General features: G+C 38.8%; 3 protein-coding genes and 1 long non-coding RNA gene across 13 annotated transcripts in view; 1 reads left to right on the forward strand and 3 right to left on the reverse strand.

Moving 5' to 3' along the window:
• Window positions 1-20,081, reverse strand: part of LOC129421780 (protocadherin alpha-C2) — a 160,828-nt gene that overhangs the window by 128,013 nt on the left and 12,734 nt on the right. For 2 of the 10 annotated variants that reach the window (XM_055177318.2, XM_055177317.2), the window contains exon 1: window positions 17,307-19,841. The exons of 2 other annotated variants lie outside the window; for them this stretch is intronic. In XM_055177318.2, coding sequence (XP_055033293.2) covers window positions 17,307-19,724 — 2,418 coding nt within the window. In that variant the 5' untranslated portion in view covers window positions 19,725-19,841. Of the gene's footprint in view, window positions 1-241; window positions 2,762-3,514; window positions 5,952-14,009; window positions 16,545-17,306; window positions 19,842-20,081 lie in introns of those variants that run through there. 6 more of the 10 variants (XM_073854472.1, XM_073854466.1, XM_073854474.1 and 3 more) reach the window with 4 other exon arrangements.
• LOC129421799 (uncharacterized) overlaps window positions 1-20,081 on the forward strand; it is a 95,060-nt gene that overhangs the window by 18,894 nt on the left and 56,085 nt on the right. The gene's annotated exons all lie outside the window — the stretch shown is intronic.
• On the reverse strand, window positions 7,050-10,290 carry LOC141350135 (protocadherin alpha-3-like). Its single transcript, XM_073854611.1, has 2 exons — window positions 7,442-10,290; window positions 7,050-7,117 (listed from the first exon to the last, which is right to left on the reverse strand). Exons 1-2 carry the CDS (start codon window positions 9,816-9,818, stop codon window positions 7,050-7,052), a joined length of 2,445 nt encoding a protein of 814 aa, XP_073710712.1. The 5' UTR covers window positions 9,819-10,290.
• On the reverse strand, window positions 10,764-13,822 carry LOC129421793 (protocadherin alpha-8-like). The gene has a single exon (XM_073854462.1). It carries the CDS (start codon window positions 13,222-13,224, stop codon window positions 10,831-10,833), a length of 2,394 nt encoding a protein of 797 aa, XP_073710563.1. The 5' UTR covers window positions 13,225-13,822; the 3' UTR covers window positions 10,764-10,830.

Genomic DNA, 20,081 nt, shown 5'->3' on the forward strand with positions numbered 1-20,081 from the left:
TCCCGAGAGATCAGGTTGAATAGGCTATTTCATGTTAAAATACAAACTTCTTTATTCTTTTGGCCTCAACAAGCGAATCTAAAACAAACAATAATAACAATTTCTTAATGACTGTTAAAAAGCAAAGGCCTGCATAAAATATCTATATATTTGATTATTTGGACATTAAATGAATATAACGAAATAAAATATCAAATAACCATGAAGGATATACAAATAACAACTTCATCCGTTTTCTTACCTCTCCAGAATCTCTCCTCCTGCGATCTGGTATCACTAGAGTATTCCTATTACTGGGAGGTGCTAGAGTAGAACCGACACTCATTCTAGGCCCAACTAGCATGTACCGTTTGTCTCCAGATCTGTACTGAATGCTGTGACACAGAGTCCCGTCATAATTCGTATCTTGTAAATACTTGGACGAATAGTCTGAAGATTTAGAGCACTGCATTGCAATCAACACGATGATACTGATGATAAAAAGCACTGACACCGAGCCCAATGTGATGATCAAATAAAATGTCACGTTGTTTTCTTCATCGTCTTTCACTGCGTTTGTAACATCAGAAGCTGCAAAAGCCTCTTTAGGCTCCACAACTTTCACAATCACAGTCGCTGTTGCTGAGAGAGAAACGTTGCCATTGTCTTTCACCAGTATGACCAGTTTATGCTGGGCCTCGTCTGTTTCTGTGTATGAGCGAAGGGTTCTTATTTGTCCTGTATAGCGGTCCAAACCAAACAGACTGTGATCACTAACTTCCTGCAGTGAAAATAACAACCAGCCGTTGTATCCTATATCTGCGTCATAGGCTCTAACTTTAGTCACCAAATGACCCGCGTTCACATTTCGGGGAATCTCCTCCACACCTTCAGCAGAACCGTTAGCGCTCACTGGATATAAGATCACTGGAACATTGTCGTTCTGATCCAGAATAAACACGTTTACTGTCACATTACTGCTCAGACACGGAGATCCAGAGTCTGTAGCGAGCACGTGGAACTGGAATGTCTTTACAGTTTCAAAGTCAAAACTCTTTAGCGCATAAATCTCTCCGTTTTCTGAGTTAATGTTAATAAAAGATGTGTATTTGTTTTCTACACCACTATCTCTCCATATCTGATAGTTAACAATACCGCTTTCACTGGCATCTTTATCAGAAGCAGACACAGAAAATAAAGATTTGCCTGGCACATTATTTTCCATCACATAAAACGCATAAGGGGAAGAGCTGAACTCTGGACTGTTGTCATTTACATCTGACACCTGCACAGTTATAGTTTTAACAGAAGACAGAGGTGGCTGTCCAGCGTCTTTGGCTACCAACATGACTTCATAGTGAGATGTTGTCTCTCTGTCAAGAGCTGATGTTGTAACTAAGGAATACGTATTATCTTGTGTTGAAGATATTAGTTTGAAAGGTACGTCCTCGGGTATTGAACATGAGACTCTTCCATTTACTTCAGAATCTAAATCTGATACACTTATTAAAGCCACTGTTGTGCCAGGTTTGGAGTCCTCGGGAACAGATTCTGAAAATGACGTCACTTCGATCTGAGGAGGATTGTCATTTACATCTGCTATTTTTATAGTAATTATTTTATCTGTTGTTAGAGGAACAGTTCCTTTATCAGAGGCTTGAATGTCAATCTGATATTTATCTTTGATTTCAAAATCCAAAAGACCAGTTACAATAATTTCTCCTGTGGTTGGGTTAACATCAAAAAGTTTACGCAAATTGTAATTGACGTCATGTCCTAATGCATAAATAACTTCTCCATTTTGACCTTCGTCTGAATCGGTTGCATTTACCCTTAAAATTGTTGTGCCTACAGGCGTGTTTTCATTTAGCACTACACTGTAAGTTTCTTTAGTAAACACAGGAGCATTATCATTGATATCTAACACATCTATCGTTATGTCTATTGTTCCAGACTTTGGCGGTTTGCCTCCATCTAAAGCAGTTAAATGTAATCGTATTCTTTTAGTGACCTCTCGGTCGAGCGGCTTTTGCAATATCAGTACGGGAACTTTGCCATCTTCATCTCGATCTATTATTTCAATACGAAAAAAATCAGTGTGGCTGAGTTTATAAACTTGAACTGAATTACTGCCACTATCTGGATCACGCGCTGCCTTAATTTGGAAACGCGCACCAGGAAGGACAGTTTCACTTATTTCTAAGCGCTTTTCCTGTTCTGGGAATCTCGGAGCGTGGTCATTCACGTCAATAATATCAACAGTCACGTAATGAATTTCTAGTGGATTTTCTAACGCGATTTTCAGATTGATTAAACACGGGTTGATTCTCTCGCACACCGCCTCTCTGTCTATTTTACCGTTCACATACAACATACCGTCATTTTGATTCACACTGAACAATGGCTCGCCTGAGGTCGAGACGATGCGACATCTTCGATCATTTAAGGTTCTGTAATCAATACCCAAATCCTTCGCAATATTTCCTACAACAGCTCCATCCTTTTGCTCTTCAGAGATCGAGTAGCGAATTTGCGCCCAGGCCGTCCTCCCAAAAACCAGCGAGAAAGCAATGAAAAGGATTTTTAAACGCGGCTCCAGCCAGTGATGAGGTCTCCTTTGTCCCATTTTGCAACTCGATCCACGACAATTTCACAACGCTCTACAAATGTTCATTGAAAAGTCACATCGGAGACAATTCAATTATGTAGCACTCCAAAAAAATAATACAAAGACATTCGTTGTACAAAAGCACCAAGCAAGACGCACCACTGATAAAAATGAACAAATGTTTCAATGCAAGTGACGACAGACGGGGAGTGGGCGTATTTTTGCACTATGAGCCATAGGTTTACACTGACACCTTGCGCTTCTCCACTTTCATTGCAGTGTTATTCATAATAGAATAACTGTAAAGTTATATTTCTTAAAGCTTTCTGAAAAGACCGTAAACACATACAGCCACCAAGTCCAGTGCTTTGTAATGCAGCAAAAAATGCAGTATTTAAACAATCAGCACCACGGACAGCGACCCTGCTGTTTTCGTGCATTTTAGTAAAATTTTCAAAAAATAATCTCATAGCAATAACCTACTACACATCTATTTCACGAGGTTTCTAATTCGTTTGAACTTGTACGATCTCGATCGTATATATTAATACGATCTGCATTCGCCCCAGAAACGTTGGGATTATGAATGGGCTTTCTTTCGTGCTTTTTGCAGATAATTGTACGATGCACATCGTATGATTTCAAATAAAATAGTCACCAGGTAAAACAGATGGTTTCCCGTGAGTTTAGGTTGAATAGACTATTTCATGTACATCAAATTCAAACTTCTTTGTTCTTTTTGCCTCGATAAGCGAATCTTAAAAAACAACAAATAACAATTGCTGTTAAAAATCAAACGCCTACATAAAATAGCTATATCTTTGATTATTTTAAACATTCAATAAATATAACAAAAACAATGAATATAAATAACATTTTAAATAACCAGAAAGGAAATACCAATACAATTTTTATCCATTTTCTTACCTCTCCAGAATCTCTCCTCCTGCGATCTGGTATCACTAATGTATTTCTGTTACTGCCAGGTGCTAGAGTAGAACCGACACTCATTCTGGGTCCAACTAGCATGTACCGTTTGTCTCCAGATCTGTACTGAATGCTGTGACACAGAGTCCCGTCGTAATTCGCATCTTGTAAATACTTGGACGAATAGTCCGAAGATTTCGAGCACTGCATTACAATCAACACGATGATACTGATGATAAAAAGCACTGACACAGAGCCCAATGTGATGATCAAATAAAATGTCACGTTGTTTTCTTCATCGTTTTTCACTGCGTGTGTAACATCAGAAGCTGCAAAAGCCTCTTTAGGCTCCACAACTTTCACAATCACAGTCGCTGTTGCTGAGAGAGAAACGTTCCCATTGTCTTTCACCAGTATGACCAGTTTATGCTGGGCCTCGTCTGTTTCTGTGAATGAGCGAAGGGTCCTTATCTGTCCTGTATAGCGGTCCAAACCAAACAGACTGTGATCGCTAACTTCTTGCAGTGAAAATAATAACCAGCCGTTGTATCCTATATCTGCGTCATAGGCTCTGACTTTGGTCACCAAATGACCTGCGTTCACATTGCGGGGAATCTCCTCCACACCTTCAGCAGAACCGTTAGCACTTACTGGATATAATATCACTGGAACATTGTCGTTCTGATCCAGAATAAACACGTTCACTGTCACATTACTGCTCAGAGACGGAGATCCAGAATCTGTAGCGAGCACGTGAAACTGGAATGTCTTTACAGTTTCAAAGTCAAAACTCTTCAGCGCATAAATCTCTCCATTATCTGAATTAATGTTAATAAAAGATGTATATTTGTTTTCTACACCGCCATCTCTCCATATTTGATAGTTAACAACGCCGCTTTCACTGGCATCTTTATCAGAAGCAGACACAGAAAATAAAGATTTGCCTGGCACATTATTTTCCATTACATAAAACGCATAAGGGGAAGAGCTGAACTCTGGACTGTTGTCATTTACATCTGACACCTGCACAGTTATAGTTTTAACAGAAGACAGAGGTGGCTGTCCAGCGTCTTTGGCTACCAACATGACTTCATAGTGAGATATTGTCTCTCTGTCAAGAGCTGATGTTGTAACTAAGGAATATGTATTATCTTGTGATGAAGACATTAATTTAAAAGGTACGTCATCGGGTATTGAACACGAGACTCTTCCATTAACTTCAGAATCTAAATCTGATAAACTTATTAAAGCCACTGTTGTGCCAAGTTTGGAGTCCTCAGGAACAGATTTTGAAAATGACGTCACTTCTATCTGAGGAGCATTGTCATTTACATCTGCTATTTTTATAGTTATTATTTTATCTGTTGATAGAGGAACAATTCCTTTATCAGAGGCTTTAATATCAATTTGATATTTATCTTTAATTTCAAAATCTAAAAGGCCTGTCACAATAATGTCTCCTGTGGTTGGGTTAACATCAAAAAGTTTGCGTAATTTGGAATTTACGTTCTGTCCTAATGCATAAACTACTTCTCCGTTTTGACCTTCGTCTGAATCGGTTGCATTTACCCTTAAAATAGTTGTACCTACATGCGTGTTTTCATTTAGCATTACAATATAAGTATCTTTAGTAAACACAGGAGCATTATCATTTATATCCAACACATCTATCGTTATGTCCATCGTTCCAGACTTTGGCGGTCTGCCTCCATCTAAAGCAGTTAATTGTAATCGTATACTTTTAGTGACCTCTCGATCAAGCGGCTTTTGCAATATAAGTACGGGGACTTTGCCATCTTCATCTCGATCTATTATTTCAATACGAAAATAATCGGTGAGACTGAGTTTATAAATTTGAACTGAATTACTGCCACTATCTGGATCACGCGCAGCCTGAAGTTGAAAACGCGCACCAGGAAGGACAGTTTCACTTATTTCTAAATGCATTTCCTGCTCTGGGAATCTCGGAGCGTGATCATTCACGTCAATTATATCAACAGTCACATAATGAATCTCAAGTGGATCCTCTAAAGCGATTTTTAGATTGATTAAACACGGGTTGATTCCCTCGCACACCGCCTCTCTGTCTATTTTACCGTTCAAATACAACACACCGTCATTTTGATTCACACTGAACAATGACTCGCCTGAGGTCGAGACGATGCGAAACCCTCGATCCTTTAAGGTTCTGTGATCAATACCCAAATCCTTCGCAATATTTCCTACAGGAGCTCCGTCCTTCTGCTCCTCAGAGATCGAGTAGCGAATTTGCGCCCAGACCGTCCTCCCAAAAACAAGCGAGAAAGCAATGAAGAGGATTTTCAAACGCGGCTCCAGCCAGTGATGAGTTCTCCTTTGTCCCATTTTGCAACTCGGATCTACAACAATTTCACAACGGCTCTACAAATATTCATCGAATAGCCACATCAGAGAAAACTTAATTATGTAGCACTCCAAAAAATAAAATAATTCAAAATAATGCGTTGTACAAAAGCGACAAGCAAGCAAGACGCACCACTGATAAAATTGAACAAATGCTCGAGTACAAATGACGAAGCAGACGGGGAGTGGGCGTATTTGTGCACTATGAGTCATAGGTTTACACTGACACCTTGCGCTCTTTCACTTTCATTGCAGTGCTATTCAAAATAAAAATAAATGCAAAGTTATAGTTTTTAAACCTCTCTGGAATGATCGTAAACACATACAGCTAGACAATTACAGTGCTTTGTGATGCAGCAAACAATGCAGTGTTAAAACGTTCAGCACCATGGACAGTGGCCATACTTTCGTGCATTTCAGTGAAAATTTCCAACACAATCTCATAACATAACCCACTACACATCTAGTTCACGAGGTTAGTATTTTGCATGAATTTGTAAGATCTCAATCGTGTATATAGCATGATCTGCCTTCACCCCAAAAAACTTTGGGGTTGGGAATGGGGTTTCGTTTGTGCTTCTTAACAGATAATTGTATGCTTTTGTATGATGCACATCATATGAATTCAAACAAAATTGCAACCAGGTAAAACATGTGTTAGGGTGGATCAACTACAGTAGTTCAGGCTGTAGGAAAGCCTAAATGACTAAAGCAACGTTAACAGCAAGATGGTATAAAACTGTATATTTCTTGTCAGTTCCTATCCATCTGCAACTTATACCAATGACGGAAATAAACGCAGTTATGATAGCAAAATATGTGGGAGAGCATTGCATGACATGGTAAATAATACATGTACAATTAACTGTTTTCAATGTACAGTATATGAAATATTAGGATAGAGAACAGAGAAAGAAAGAAAGTTTAAAAGAGTCTCCATTGAGCACTGAAAATTTGGCCTAATGGCCCAGAGCTCAGGTAAAGAACAAGAGCATAGAAAATAAGCAGAATCCAAGAGCAGAGCTCATAGAGACCATACAGTCCAAACGAAGATAAGGGAAAAGAAAAGAGCCTGAGCATACCCAAAATATTGCCTTTTATCCATTCCTTGACCATATGACCAAACCCAACATGATACATTCAATCTGACCAATCAGAAGAGTAGACAACCTTTAACACTCACTGTACTGGATAAATAACTCTGCCAATCATCTTTGATCACTATCAGTGAGCACAGGAGTGCAGATGGTACAAGAAGGCATTGGGAATTGAGACAGAGTAATAAATTCCTGTTTTCCTTGTTTGTCTCATCCTTACATACGGCTTCCCGTGATATTAGGTTGAATATTTAATGTAAATAAAATACAAACTTCTATAGTCACAACAAGTAAATCTAAAACAAACCAAAACTACAATTGCTGAACTGTTGTTTAAAAAACAAAGGCCTGCATAAAATAGTTATATATTTGATTATTTTAAACACTAAAGGAATATAAATGAAAAACAATGAATAAGTATAATATTGAAAAACCATGAAGGATATACAAATAACAACTTCATCCATTCTTACCTCTCCAGAATCTCTCCTCCTGCGATCTGGTATCACTAGAGTATTTCTATTACTCCCAGGTGCTAGAGTAGAACCGACACTCATTCTGGGTCCAACTAGCATGTACCGTTTGTCTCCAGATCTGTACTGAATGCTGTGACACAGAGTCCCGTCGTAATTTGCTTCTTGTAAATACTTGGACGAATAGTCTGATTTAGAGCACTGCATTACAATCAACACGATGATACTGATTATAAAAAGCACCGACACAGAGCCCAATGTGATGATCAAATAAAATGTCACATTGTTTTCCTCTTCGTCTTTCACTGCGTTTGTAACATCAGAAGCTGCAAAAGCCTCTTTGGGCTCCACAACTTTTACAATCACAGTCGCTGTTGCTGAGAGAGAAACGTTCCCATTGTCTTTCACCAGTATGACCAGTTTATGCTGGGCCTCGTCTGTTTCTGTGAATGAGCGAAGGGTTCTTATCTGTCCTGTATAGCGGTCCAAACCAAACAGACTGTGATCACTAACTTCCTGCAGTGAAAATAATAACCAGCCGTTGTATCCTATATCTGCGTCATAAGCTCTGACTTTAGTCACCAAATGACCTGCGTTCACGTTGCGAGGAATTTCCTCCACACCTTCAGCAGAACCGTTAGAGCTCACTGGATATAAGATCACTGGAACATTGTCGTTCTGATCCAAAATAAACACGTTTACTGTCACATTACTGCTCAGAGACGGAGATCCAGAGTCGGTAGCGAGCACGTGGAACTGAAAAGTCTTTAAAGTTTCAAAGTCAAAACTCTTCAGCGCATAAATCTCTCCGTTTTCTGAGTTTATGTTAATAAAAGATGTATATTTGTTTTCTACACCACTATCTCTCCATATCTGATAGTTAACAATACCGCTTTCACTGGCATCTTTATCAGAAGCAGACACAGAAAATAAAGATTTGCCTGGGACATTATTTTCCATCACATAAAACGCGTAAGGGTTAGAGCTGAACTCTGGACTGTTGTCATTTACATCTGACACCTGCACAGTTATAGTTTTAACAGAAGACAGAGGTGGCTGTCCAGCATCTTTGGCTACCAACATAACTTCATAGTGAGATGTTGTCTCTCTGTCAAGAGCTGATGTTGTTACTAAGGAATATGTATTATCTTGTGTTGAAGATATTAGTTTGAAAGGTACGTCATCGGGTATTGAACACGAGACTCTCCCATTTATTGCAGAATCTAAATCTGATACACTTATTAAAGCCACTGTTGTGCCAGGTTTGGAGTCCTCAGGAACAGATTTTGAAAATGACGTCACTTCTATCTGAGGAGGATTGTCATTTACATCTGCTATTTTTATAGTTATACTTTTATCTGTTGATAGAGGAACAGTTCCTTTATCAGAAGCTTGAATGTCAATCTCATATACATCTTTGACTTCAAAATCCAAAAGACCAGTTATAATAATTTCCCCAGTAATTTGGTTAACATCAAATAGTTTATCATTTACGTTATGTCCTAATGCATAAACTACTTCTCCGTTTTGACCTTCGTCTGAATCGGTTGCATTTACTCTTAAAATTGTTGTGCCTACAGGCGTGTTTTCATTCAACACTACACTGTAAGTATCTTTAGTAAACACAGGAGCATTATCATTGATATCTAACACATCTATAGTTATGTCCATCGTTCCAGATTTTGGTGGTCTGCCTCCATCTAAAGCAGTTAATTGCAATTGAAACCGTTTTGTAATCTCTCGGTCAAGCGGCTTTTGTAAAATTAACACGGGAACTTTGCCGTCTCTGTCACGATCTTTTATATCAATGCGGAAATAATCGGTGTGGCTTAATTTGTAAATCTGAACTGAATTACTGCCACTATCTGGATCACGCGCTGCCTGAAGTTGGAATCGCGCACCGGGAAGGACAGTTTCACTAATTTCCAAACGCTTTTCCTGTTCTGGGAACCTCGGAGCGTGATCATTCACGTCAATTATATCAACAGTCACGTAATGAATCTCTAGTGGATCTTCTAAAGCGATTTTCAGATTGATTAAACACGGGTTGATTCTCTCGCACACCACCTCTCTGTCTATTTTACCTTTCACATACATAACACCGTCATTTTGATTCACACTGAACAATGACTCGCCTGAGGTCGAGACGATGCGAAATCCTCGATCCTTTAAGGTTTTGTGATCAATACCCAAATCCTTAGCAATATTTCCTACAACTGCTCCGTCTTTTTGCTCTTCAGAGATCGAGTAGCGAATTTGCGCCCAAACCGTCTTTCCAAAAACAAGCGAGAAAGCAATGAATAGGATTTTCAAACGCGGCTCCAGACAGTGATGCGGTCTCCTTTGTCCCATGTTTTTCTTTAAGTAGGCTACTTATTCCACCAGAAATTTACAACGGGTTGAAAATATCAGTTGAAAGGCCATGCGACAAATAACCACATTTTCTAAACCCCGTAAAATATTACGAATAAAATGTAAGGACAAAAGCAACGACCAAGCTCCCACTGACAAAATCAGATCACGATCGTGTGCAAGCCACTATGCACTATTGGGAAAAGAGGGCGGTATTCTTTGGCGCTGAGATTTGTTTTCTAGGTTCACACTGACACCTCGTGATCTTCCTCATTTACTGCACTAATATTAATATATACATTTAAAAAGAAAAACTTGCTGTGAATAAGTTCTGAAAGACATAATAGCCTATATTCAAAAATCGAGAATGATGCGCAGCAGAGAAATCCGCATAATGAATTCAGGACTAAGGACAGCGCCTGGACAACATAGTTTGCGAAATATCAAAAAGGAAAATAAAAAGCCTAATGTGCATATACTTTCCTACATAAAATGCAAACAAGAAAAAAACTTTAATTTTTTTCAACCACAGACCTATAATTGTTTGTCGGGAAATTATTTTTTATTTATTAAACCGTATTCATTAAATCACAATTTTTTTATGAAGTGTGCATTTACAGTTTCATAACTGAACTTTATGACACTCTAAATACATAACCAATTAAATGTGTATGAAGTTGAGTTATGAAACTGTACATGCATGATGTTAGGTAATCAGACCAGTTAACAGACGAGGCACCTCACATAGATTTATGCATTTATTACACCAAATCCCAGAGTGCAAGGTAGAGAATTAAAATTTTGTTGCAAAATGTAATCAAATTTGTCATAATAATTACAATGCAATTTTATCAGCAATTCAATCACATTACTAAAGGCCGGCGGGAGCGACAAAAACAAAGATGCAAGAACGGCTTACAAAGCTCGCATACAAGACAGAAAAACAGACATTGAATTTGGCATAAATTACAACTGATTTTAAATACAAAAGAAAAAATAGCAAAACAATCAATTAACATTTTCCAATAAAGCTTATAGTCAGGCCTTTCCTTACCTCTCCAGAATCTCTCCTCCTGCGATCTGGTATCACTAGAGTATTCCTATTACTGCCAGGTGCTAAAGTAGAACCGACACTCATTCTGGGTCCAACTAGCATGTACCGTTTGTCTCCAGATCTGTACTGAATGCTGTGACACAGAGTCCCGTCGTAATTCGCATCTTGTAAATACTTAGACGAATAGTCCGAAGATTTAGAGCACTGCATTACAATCAACACGATGATACTGATGATAAAAAGCACTGACACAGAGCCCAATGTGATGATCAAATAAAACGTCACGTTGTTTTCCTCCTCGTCTTTCACTGCGTTTGTAACATCAGAAGCTGCAAAAGCCTCTTTAGGCTCCACAACTTTCACAATCACAGTCGCTGTTGCTGAGAGAGAAACGTTCCCATTGTCTTTCACCAGTATGACCAGTTTATGCTGGGCCTCGTCTGTTTCTGTGAATGAGCGAAGGGTTCTTATCTGTCCTGTATAGCGGTCCAAACCAAACAGACTGTGATCACTAACTTCCTGCAGTGAAAATAACAACCAGCCGTTGTATCCTATATCTGCGTCATAGGCTCTGACTTTAGTCACCAAATGACCTGCGTTCACATTGCGGGGAATCTCCTCCACACCCTCAGCAGAACCGTTAGCGCTGACTGGATATAATATTACTGGAACGTTGTCGTTCTGATCCAGAATAAACACGTTTAAAGTCACATTACTGCTCAGAGACGGAGATCCAGAGTCTGTTGCGAGAATGCTGAATTGAAACTTTTTAATTGCTTCAAAATCAAAACTTGTAAGCGAGTGAATAATTCCTGTCTCGGAGTTTATATTCAAAAACGATGTTATGTCGTTCTGTGCCCCTACACTTCTTATTATGTTATATGATATGACCGCGTTTTCATTAACGTCTTGATCATACGCTTTCACAGAAAATATAGAGGTTCCAGGTACATTATTTTCAAACAAATAAATCTCAATTAAATTACTAGAAAATTCCGGTTTGTTATCATTCACATCCGCTACTTGGATGCTTAATGTTTTGAAGGATGACAAGGAGGGTTGGCCTAGATCTGTGGCTGTGATTGTGATGTCAAAACCGGATTGGAGTTCACGATCTAAATGTCCCTTCGTCACTAAAGAGTACATATTGTCCTGAAAGGAGGGCTTTAATTCAAAAGGAAGGCTCTCAGAGAGACTACACACAACTTTACCATTGACACCAGAGTCTTTATCGGAGACACTTATCAAAGCAACTACCGTGCCAGGTTTGGCACCCTCAGGAACAACGTTAGATAACGAAGTAAGCTCCATTTCAGGCCTGTTATCGTTAACATCTTGTATTTTTATTATAACTCGGCCTTGTGCAGATAAAGGAGGCTGCCCTTTATCTGAAGCCTGGACATCTAGTTTGTAAACGTCGGTATCTTCAAAGTCTACATCGCCTTTAACCCTAATTTCGCCCGTTACGCGGTCCAGCTCAAATATATCATAAACTTTACGTTTTAGAGTTTGACCTAGGAAATATTCAACCTCACTGTTCGAGCCCTCGTCGGTGTCAGTTGCCTTTATTTTAATTACTGTTGATCCAATCGGTAAATTTTCTTGTAAAGTCACAGAATACGTGTCTTGACTAAACACAGGGCGATTATCATTAATGTCCAACACAGTAACAGTAATATTAAGGGTTCCTGATTTTGGAGGGTTTCCACCATCGAGGGCCGTAAGAACGAGCAAATGTTCGGCTTTTTGTTCACGATCAAGTGGTTTTCGTAACACTAAAAATGGAATTTTTTCTTCATCGCTGTTTTTAATGTCAATCTCGAAATTTTCATCATGACTTAATTTATACAAGCGAACAGAATTCGGTGCTGTGTCTTGGTCACGCGCTGCATGCAACTGGAAGCTGGTTCCTATAGGGGTGTGTTCTGCAATCTCAAAAATCTGATTTTGCTCAAGAAAACTAGGATTATTGTCATTAATGTCTGTTATTTCTATAGCAACGTAGTGGATTTCTAAAGGATTTTCGACTGCAGTTTTCAGATTTATTAAGCATGCACCGGCACCGTCGCAGATCGCCTCTCGGTCTATTCTTTTATAAATATATAATTCCCCATTATTCTGATTTACCTGAAAAAGGGCATCTTTGGAACCAGAGACTATACGGAATCGTCTGTCCACCAATATACTCGATTGAAGTCCCAGATCCTTAGCTATATTTCCCACAACAGAGCCCTCTTTCATTTCCTCTGGAATGGTGTATCTTATCTGAGCTGAAATCTGACCAAAGCACAAAAACAAAGAGAAACACAAAGCGATCCGGCAGTACTCGCCTCCGCGCCTTTGTTCGTCCATTCTTATGATTGCTTCAATACAGCCAAAAACGATTCAGCGATGCGTTGACATAAAAATTATATTTCACGTAGTCCCGGCACCGAATAAATGACCAAGCCGCTCGTAAAATTCAGCTTCTAGCGATGTATCAGATTCTACAGTTTAAATAAACGGAACAGCCATGCGCAGCACATATTGATGATGGGCAGGACCAAACATAGTGCATATCCTTATGTAACACTGACACCACACGGTTTAAAATCACAAGTACACTGTCAGAAAAAGGACGTATTGTGTATCTATAAGTAATTATTGTGTACCAGTTAACTGTTAGTACAAAACATTCAACTGTATGCAATAGGTATTTAAGGTACAGTAATGTACAACAGTGTATTATATTTTACAAAACGGAACATTTGCGTACCACCCCATGGAGAGAAAAGAAAAGTTTACTTGTTTTTCACACAATATAATTTTTTTAGCTGCCAAGTATATTTTATCAGAAAATGACAAAATTAATAAAAGCTTCTTCATAAGATGAAATTGTCCACACACCCATAACTTTCTAAAATAAAATATATTTAAAATATGCTTTTTGGGGATTATATAAAAACGTGTTTATCTTCCAAAAAATTTTATTTCTTATAATAAAAACAAAGTTCAGCACACTATCAAACTTGAAACATTGATGGGAGAGCATTGAAGTATTGCCACAATAAAAAAATTAAATGTTAAAAACTTTAGAAACTTTTTTAAAAGGCCTCACTTTAGGAAATAAAAAAGTTATTTTCTTTAAATGCGCTTACCTCTCCAGAATCTCTCCTCCTGCGATCTGGTATCACTAAAGTATTCCTATTACTGCCAGGCGCTTGAGTAGAACCGACACTCATTCTAGGTCCAACTAGCATGTACCGTTTGTCTCCAGATCTGTACTGAATGCTGTGACACAGAGTCCCGTCGTATTGCGCATCTTGTAAATACTTGGACGAATAGTCTGAAGATTTCGAGCACTGCATTACAACCAACACGATGATGCTGATGATACAAAGGACCGACACAGAGCCCAACGTGATGATCAAATAAAACGTCACGTTGTTTTCCTCCTCGTCTTTCACTGCGTTTGGAACATCAGAAGCTGCAAAAGCCTCTTTGGGCTCCACTACTTTCACAATCACAGTCGCTGTTGCTGAGAGGGAAACGTTCCCATTGTCTTTCACCAATATGACCAGTTTATGCTGGGCCTCGTCTGTTTCTGTGAATGAGCGAAGGGTTCTTATCTGTCCTGTATAGCGGTCCAAACCAAACAGACTGTGATCACTAACTTCCTGCAGTGAATATAATAACCAGCCGTTGTATCCTATATCTGCGTCATAAGCTCTGACTTTAGTCACCAAATGACCTGCGTTCACATTGCGGGGAATCTCCTCCACACCCTCAGCAGAACCGTTAGCGCTCACTGGATATAAGATCACTGGGACGTTGTCGTTCTGATCCAGAATAAACGCGTTCACTGTCACATTACTGCTCAGAGACGGAGATCCAGAGTCTGTAGCGAGCACGTAAAACTGAAACGTTTTAACAGTTTCAAAGTCAAAACTTTTAAGTGCAGAAATTACGCCCGTTTCAGGGTTTATATTAAGGAACGAAGCCATATCAGTTTGTGTCTGATCGCCTCTTATTATATTGTATGTAATAATTGCGTTTTCATTAAGATCTTTGTCTGACGCACCCACAGAGAAAACTGACGCACCTGGGGTATTATTTTCCACTAAATAGAGCTCAAGGGGACTTCTGATAAACTCTGGTTTGTTATCATTAACATCAGCCACCTGTATTGTAATAGTTTTATAGGAAGAAAGAGGCGGCTGACCTAAATCAATAGCTTTAATAGTGATTTTATAATCTGAGACAAGTTCCCTGTCCAAGCGCTCTTTGGTTACTAAAGAATACATATTTTCTTGAACCGATGGTTTTAACTCAAAGGGAACATTGTCTGAAATACTACATATAACTTTACCGTTAACACCAGAGTCTTTATCTGACACACTGATCAGCGAAATTACAGTGCCGGGTTTTGAATCCTCAGAAATTACGTTGGAAAGTGAAGTCACGTCTATCTCGGGATTATTATCGTTCTCGTCTGTGATTTTTATAATGACTCTGCAGTCAGTGGTCATCGGCGGTTGGCCCTTATCTGTGGCCTGGACTGTCAATCTGTGTACCTCATTCTCCTCAAAATCAATTGGTTCTTTGATTTGTATTTCACCAGTGGCACTATCAAGGCTAAATGTTTCATGCACCTTTCGTCTACTAGCTTTACCAAGCGTGTACATAACCTCCCCATTTAAACCTTCATCAGAATCAGTAGCGTTAACTTGTGCTATAACTGTGCCTATTGGTGTGTTTTCTGGAAAGGTAACTGAATATAAATCTTTACTACATACCGGGCGGTTGTCGTTTATATCAAGAACAGTAATAGTAATATTTAAAGTGCCTGATTTCGGGGGGTTGCCCCCATCCACAGCGGTCAACACAAGTCTGTGCTCCGAATTTTGCTCTCTGTCTAACGGTTTAAGTAAAACCAAGATTGGATTTTTTTCCTCCTCGTCAACATCTCTCATTTCCAAGTCAAAATAATTGTTCTTTCCCAGTTTATAAGACCGAACAGAATTACTTCCAATGTCAGGATCTCTTGCATGTTGGAGTTCAAAACGTACACCTGCGACTGTGCTTTCAGACATTTTAAAATGTTGCTCTTTCTCGGGGAAGCGAGGACTGTGGTCATTCACATCTGTAATTTCCACTCCAGCATAATGAATTTCAAGTGGATCTTCAACTGCGATTTTTAAATTTATCAAGCAAACGCTATTTCCGTCGCACGAGGCCTCCCTGTCGATTTTCTTACTAACATACAATTCGCCATTGTTTTGATTTACCTGAAAAAAGGCATCTGTAGATCCAGAGACAATACGGAACCGTCTGTTCACCAAATTATTCGCATCAAGACCCAAATCCTTAGCAATATTTCCCACGACATATCCCTCATTAACCTCCTCTGGAACAGAGTATCTTATTTGGGATGAAACACGCTGCCCGAAACTCAGCAGCGAAGAAAAACACAAAGCAATCCAGCAGTACTCCCATATGCGCCTTTGTCTCTCGGCTTCCATCGTTAAGGATCTCTTTAAAACGGCTTAAAACAAATCACTAAAATTAGTCACTCATTCATGACAGCGTGTATTTAAAATAATCCATCCGTTTAATAATGCTGAGAAATTTATCGGTTATTTGTACAGCATCGTTATCCTGCTGCTAGTAATATAAGATGGATCTCTTATCCCAATGCAAACGAACAAAACAGCCCTGCGCACCACATTTCAAGGGGATGGGCTACATCTTTATTGCTTATCACAATACAATAGTGACACCATATGGCACAAAAGAGGTAGAAGTATTATATAAACATGCATGAATCCACCGCAAAATACATATTGCTTCCTACATAATACATATTACTTTAAAACTGCTTTGAATAACGGCTAAATACTTTTTTCACGTATTAAAAAGTTAATTAAACAAAAAAAATTCACCTCCACAAAAACCTCCTAATAAAACACACACATAGTAACACACAGTTAAAGCATTTCAGTACCACGGACAGCAATTGTTTCAGTCAAGATGGCGAAAACCATAAAATATATCTGTGTTATGTATTATAATTCACCGAAATTATCAGAAATAATATGTGCTCTGTGGAGCACTGTAAAAAGTGAAAGTTGGATCTATTTAAAAAATATTTCAACAATTAACACTTAAAAAAAAAAAAATTTCAAATGAACTTTTCTAATTTTAAGTGAGAAATTTAAGGTATTTTTTAAAATAATTACTTCGATTGGTAACGCCTAAAAAATAAGCTTTTTTAAACCTAAAAGTTTTACTTAAAGTAAGGAAATTCAAGTTAAAAAAAAGTTTAATTTTTTAGATGTAGTTATTTTTATGTTAACCCATCTTTTACTTTTACAGTGTACTGTGATGAACTAAAGTAATAAGGTACTATGTTTAATATAATGTTTTAAAATAAGGAAATAAATATTACATCTTACCTCACCAGAATCCCTCCTCCTGCGATCTGGTATCACTAGAGTATTCCTATTACTGCCAGGTGCTAAAGTAGAACCGACATTCATTCTGGGTCCAACTAGCATGTACCGTTTGTCTCCAGATCTGTACTGAATGCTGTGACACAGAGTCCCGTCGTAATTTGCGTCTTGTAAATACTTGGACGAATAGTCTGAAGATTTAGAGCACTGCATTACAATCAACACGATGATACTGATGATAAAAAGCACTGACACAGAGCCCAATGTGATGATCAAATAAAACGTCACGTTGTTTTCCTCCTCGTCTTTCACTGCGTTTGTAACATCAGAAGCTGCAAAAGCCTCTTTGGGTTCCACAACTTTCACAATCACAGTCGCTGTTGCCGAGAGAGAAACGTTCCCATTGTCTTTCACCAGTATGACCAGTTTATGCCGGGCCTCGTCTGTTTCTGTGAATGAGCGAAGGGTTCTTATCTGTCCTGTATAGCGGTCTAAACCAAACAGACTGTGATCACTAGCTTCCTGCAGTGAAAATAACAACCAGCCGTTGTATCCTATATCTGCGTCATAGGCTCTGACTTTAGTCACCAAATGACCCGCGTTCACATTGCGGGGAATCTCCTCCACACCCTCAGCAGAACCGTTTGCGCTCACTGGATATAAGATCACTGGAACGTTGTCGTTCTGATCCAGAATAAACACGTTCACTGTCACATTACTGCTCAGAGACGGAGATCCAGAGTCGGTAGCGAGGACTTGAAACTGGAATGTTTTTGAAGTTTCAAAGTCGAAACTTTTTAACGCACTGATTACACCTGTTTCTGAATTTATGTTTAAGAATGAAGGCATATCATTCTGTGTCCCGTCGCCTCTAATTAAATGATATGAAATTAAAGCATTATCATTAATGTCTTTATCAAATGCGGTTACGGCGTAAATAAAGCCACCTGGAACGTTGTTTTCCGATAAATAAAGTTCGAGAGGATTTACAATAAAATCCGGCTTATTGTCATTAACATCGGAAATTTGTACTGTTAGTGTCTTAAACGAGGTTAGAGAAGGTTGACCAATGTCTGTCGCAATTATTGTGATCTCATACTGAGACGTTGCTTCTCTGTCCAAGTGCGTTTTGGACACTAAAGAATACATGTTGTCTTGAACAGACGGCTTAATTTCAAATGGGACATTAGCAGATAAAGTGCATACAACTTTGCCATTTGCACCAGAATCTCTGTCTGACACACTAATGAGTGAAATTACGGTTCCGGGTTTTGAATCTTCAGGAATAACATTAGACAGTGATGTAATCTCGATTTCGGGGGCGTTATCGTTTACGTCTAATATTTTGACTATAACTCTACAGTCGACTGTCATTGGTGGGTTCCCTTTATCAGAGGCGAAGATATCGAATCTGTAAACCTCAACGTCCTCAAAGTCAATTTTATTCTTAACTCGAATTTCCCCTGATACGCTGTCCAACAGAAATATATCATTAACTTTACCGTTTAAATTCCCATCAAGCGTATATCGCACTTCACCGTTTAACCCCTCATCAACGTCCGTAGCGTTAACTTTAATTACAACAGTATCAGGCTGCACGTTTTCTTGTAAATTAACAGTGTAAACATCTTGACTAAATACAGGGCGATTGTCATTGTTATCCAGGACCGTGACGGTTATATTTAATATTCCTGACCTCTGCGGATTCCCACCGTCAATCGCGGTTAATATTAATTTATGTTCAGCCTGACTTTCCCTATCCAGTGGCCTTCTCAAGAGAAGAAAGGGATTTTTTTCGTCGCCCCTGTCCCTTATCTCCAAATCAAAATGTTCATTTTGGCTCAGTTTATACGATCGCACAGCATTCACACCAATATCAGGATCACGCGCAGCTTGTAGCTGGAAGCGCGCTCCTGGCTGGGTGCTTTCCGCAATTTCGACTATTTGTTTTTTCTCTGGAAATTTAGGAGAATGATCATTCACATCAGTAACATCAACGGCTACATAATGGACCTCCAAAGGATCTTCAACTACTGTCTTAATGTTCACAATACAGACAGTATTTCCGTCACATTGTTCCTCTCTGTCGATTCGTTTATGGACATATAAAATGCCATTGTCTGGGTTTACCTGGAAAAGCGTGTCCTCAGATCCAGAAACAATACGAAACCGTCTGTTCACTAACGTGCTGACATCAAGACCCAAATCCTTAGCAATATTTCCTACAACAGATCCCTCTTTTGCCTCCTCTGGAATAGTGTATCGTATTTGGGCTGAAACCTGCAGTCCGAAGCAGAGCAGCAAAGAGAAACGCAGAGCAATCCACCAGTATTCCCATCCGCGTCTTTGTTCAGCAGATCCCATTATAAACAATTCGCTAATGCAGTTTGCCTTACAGAATATAAGATTTGGTTTTAACATACAAATCTAAAATTCCATTCCTATAAAAACGTTCTTTCAATCGAAACAAAACAGGTTATTTAAGACGGGAGCAGTAGCGTGAATCTGCTGCTTGTTCACGCTCTGCACAGACAAAAACAGACCTGCGCGTCATCTACTGATGGTCAGGACAAAATCCTATTTCCCTCGATGTTACACTGACACCGTCTGGTGAAACGTGATAAGAAATATTCTGAAATCTGTATTTTCAATGTTAATAACATCTACGAAAAACACATGAAAGACTTGGAGTTGCCATTATTTTAATAGGCTAGTTTTAAATAACGAATGATAATTGTACATAGCCATCATTTAAAAGCGCCAAATAAGTAAGTATGC

Source organism: Misgurnus anguillicaudatus, chromosome 16 (genome assembly GCF_027580225.2).
Source record: "Misgurnus anguillicaudatus chromosome 16, ASM2758022v2, whole genome shotgun sequence".
Taxonomy (NCBI): domain Eukaryota; kingdom Metazoa; phylum Chordata; class Actinopteri; order Cypriniformes; family Cobitidae; genus Misgurnus; species Misgurnus anguillicaudatus.

Excerpts from the sequence above, each read along its gene's own strand:
- LOC141350135 (XM_073854611.1), bottom strand. The coding sequence starts at position 9,818 with ATGGGACAAAGGAGACCGCATCACTGTCTGGAGCCGCGTTTGAAAATC. Across the intron at positions 7,118-7,441 it reads AATGGATGAAGTTGTTATTT|TGATCAAAGATGATTGGCAG; the intron begins GTATATCCTTCA and ends GCTCACTGATAG.
- LOC129421793 (XM_073854462.1), bottom strand. The coding sequence starts at position 13,224 with ATGGACGAACAAAGGCGCGGAGGCGAGTACTGCCGGATCGCTTTGTGT.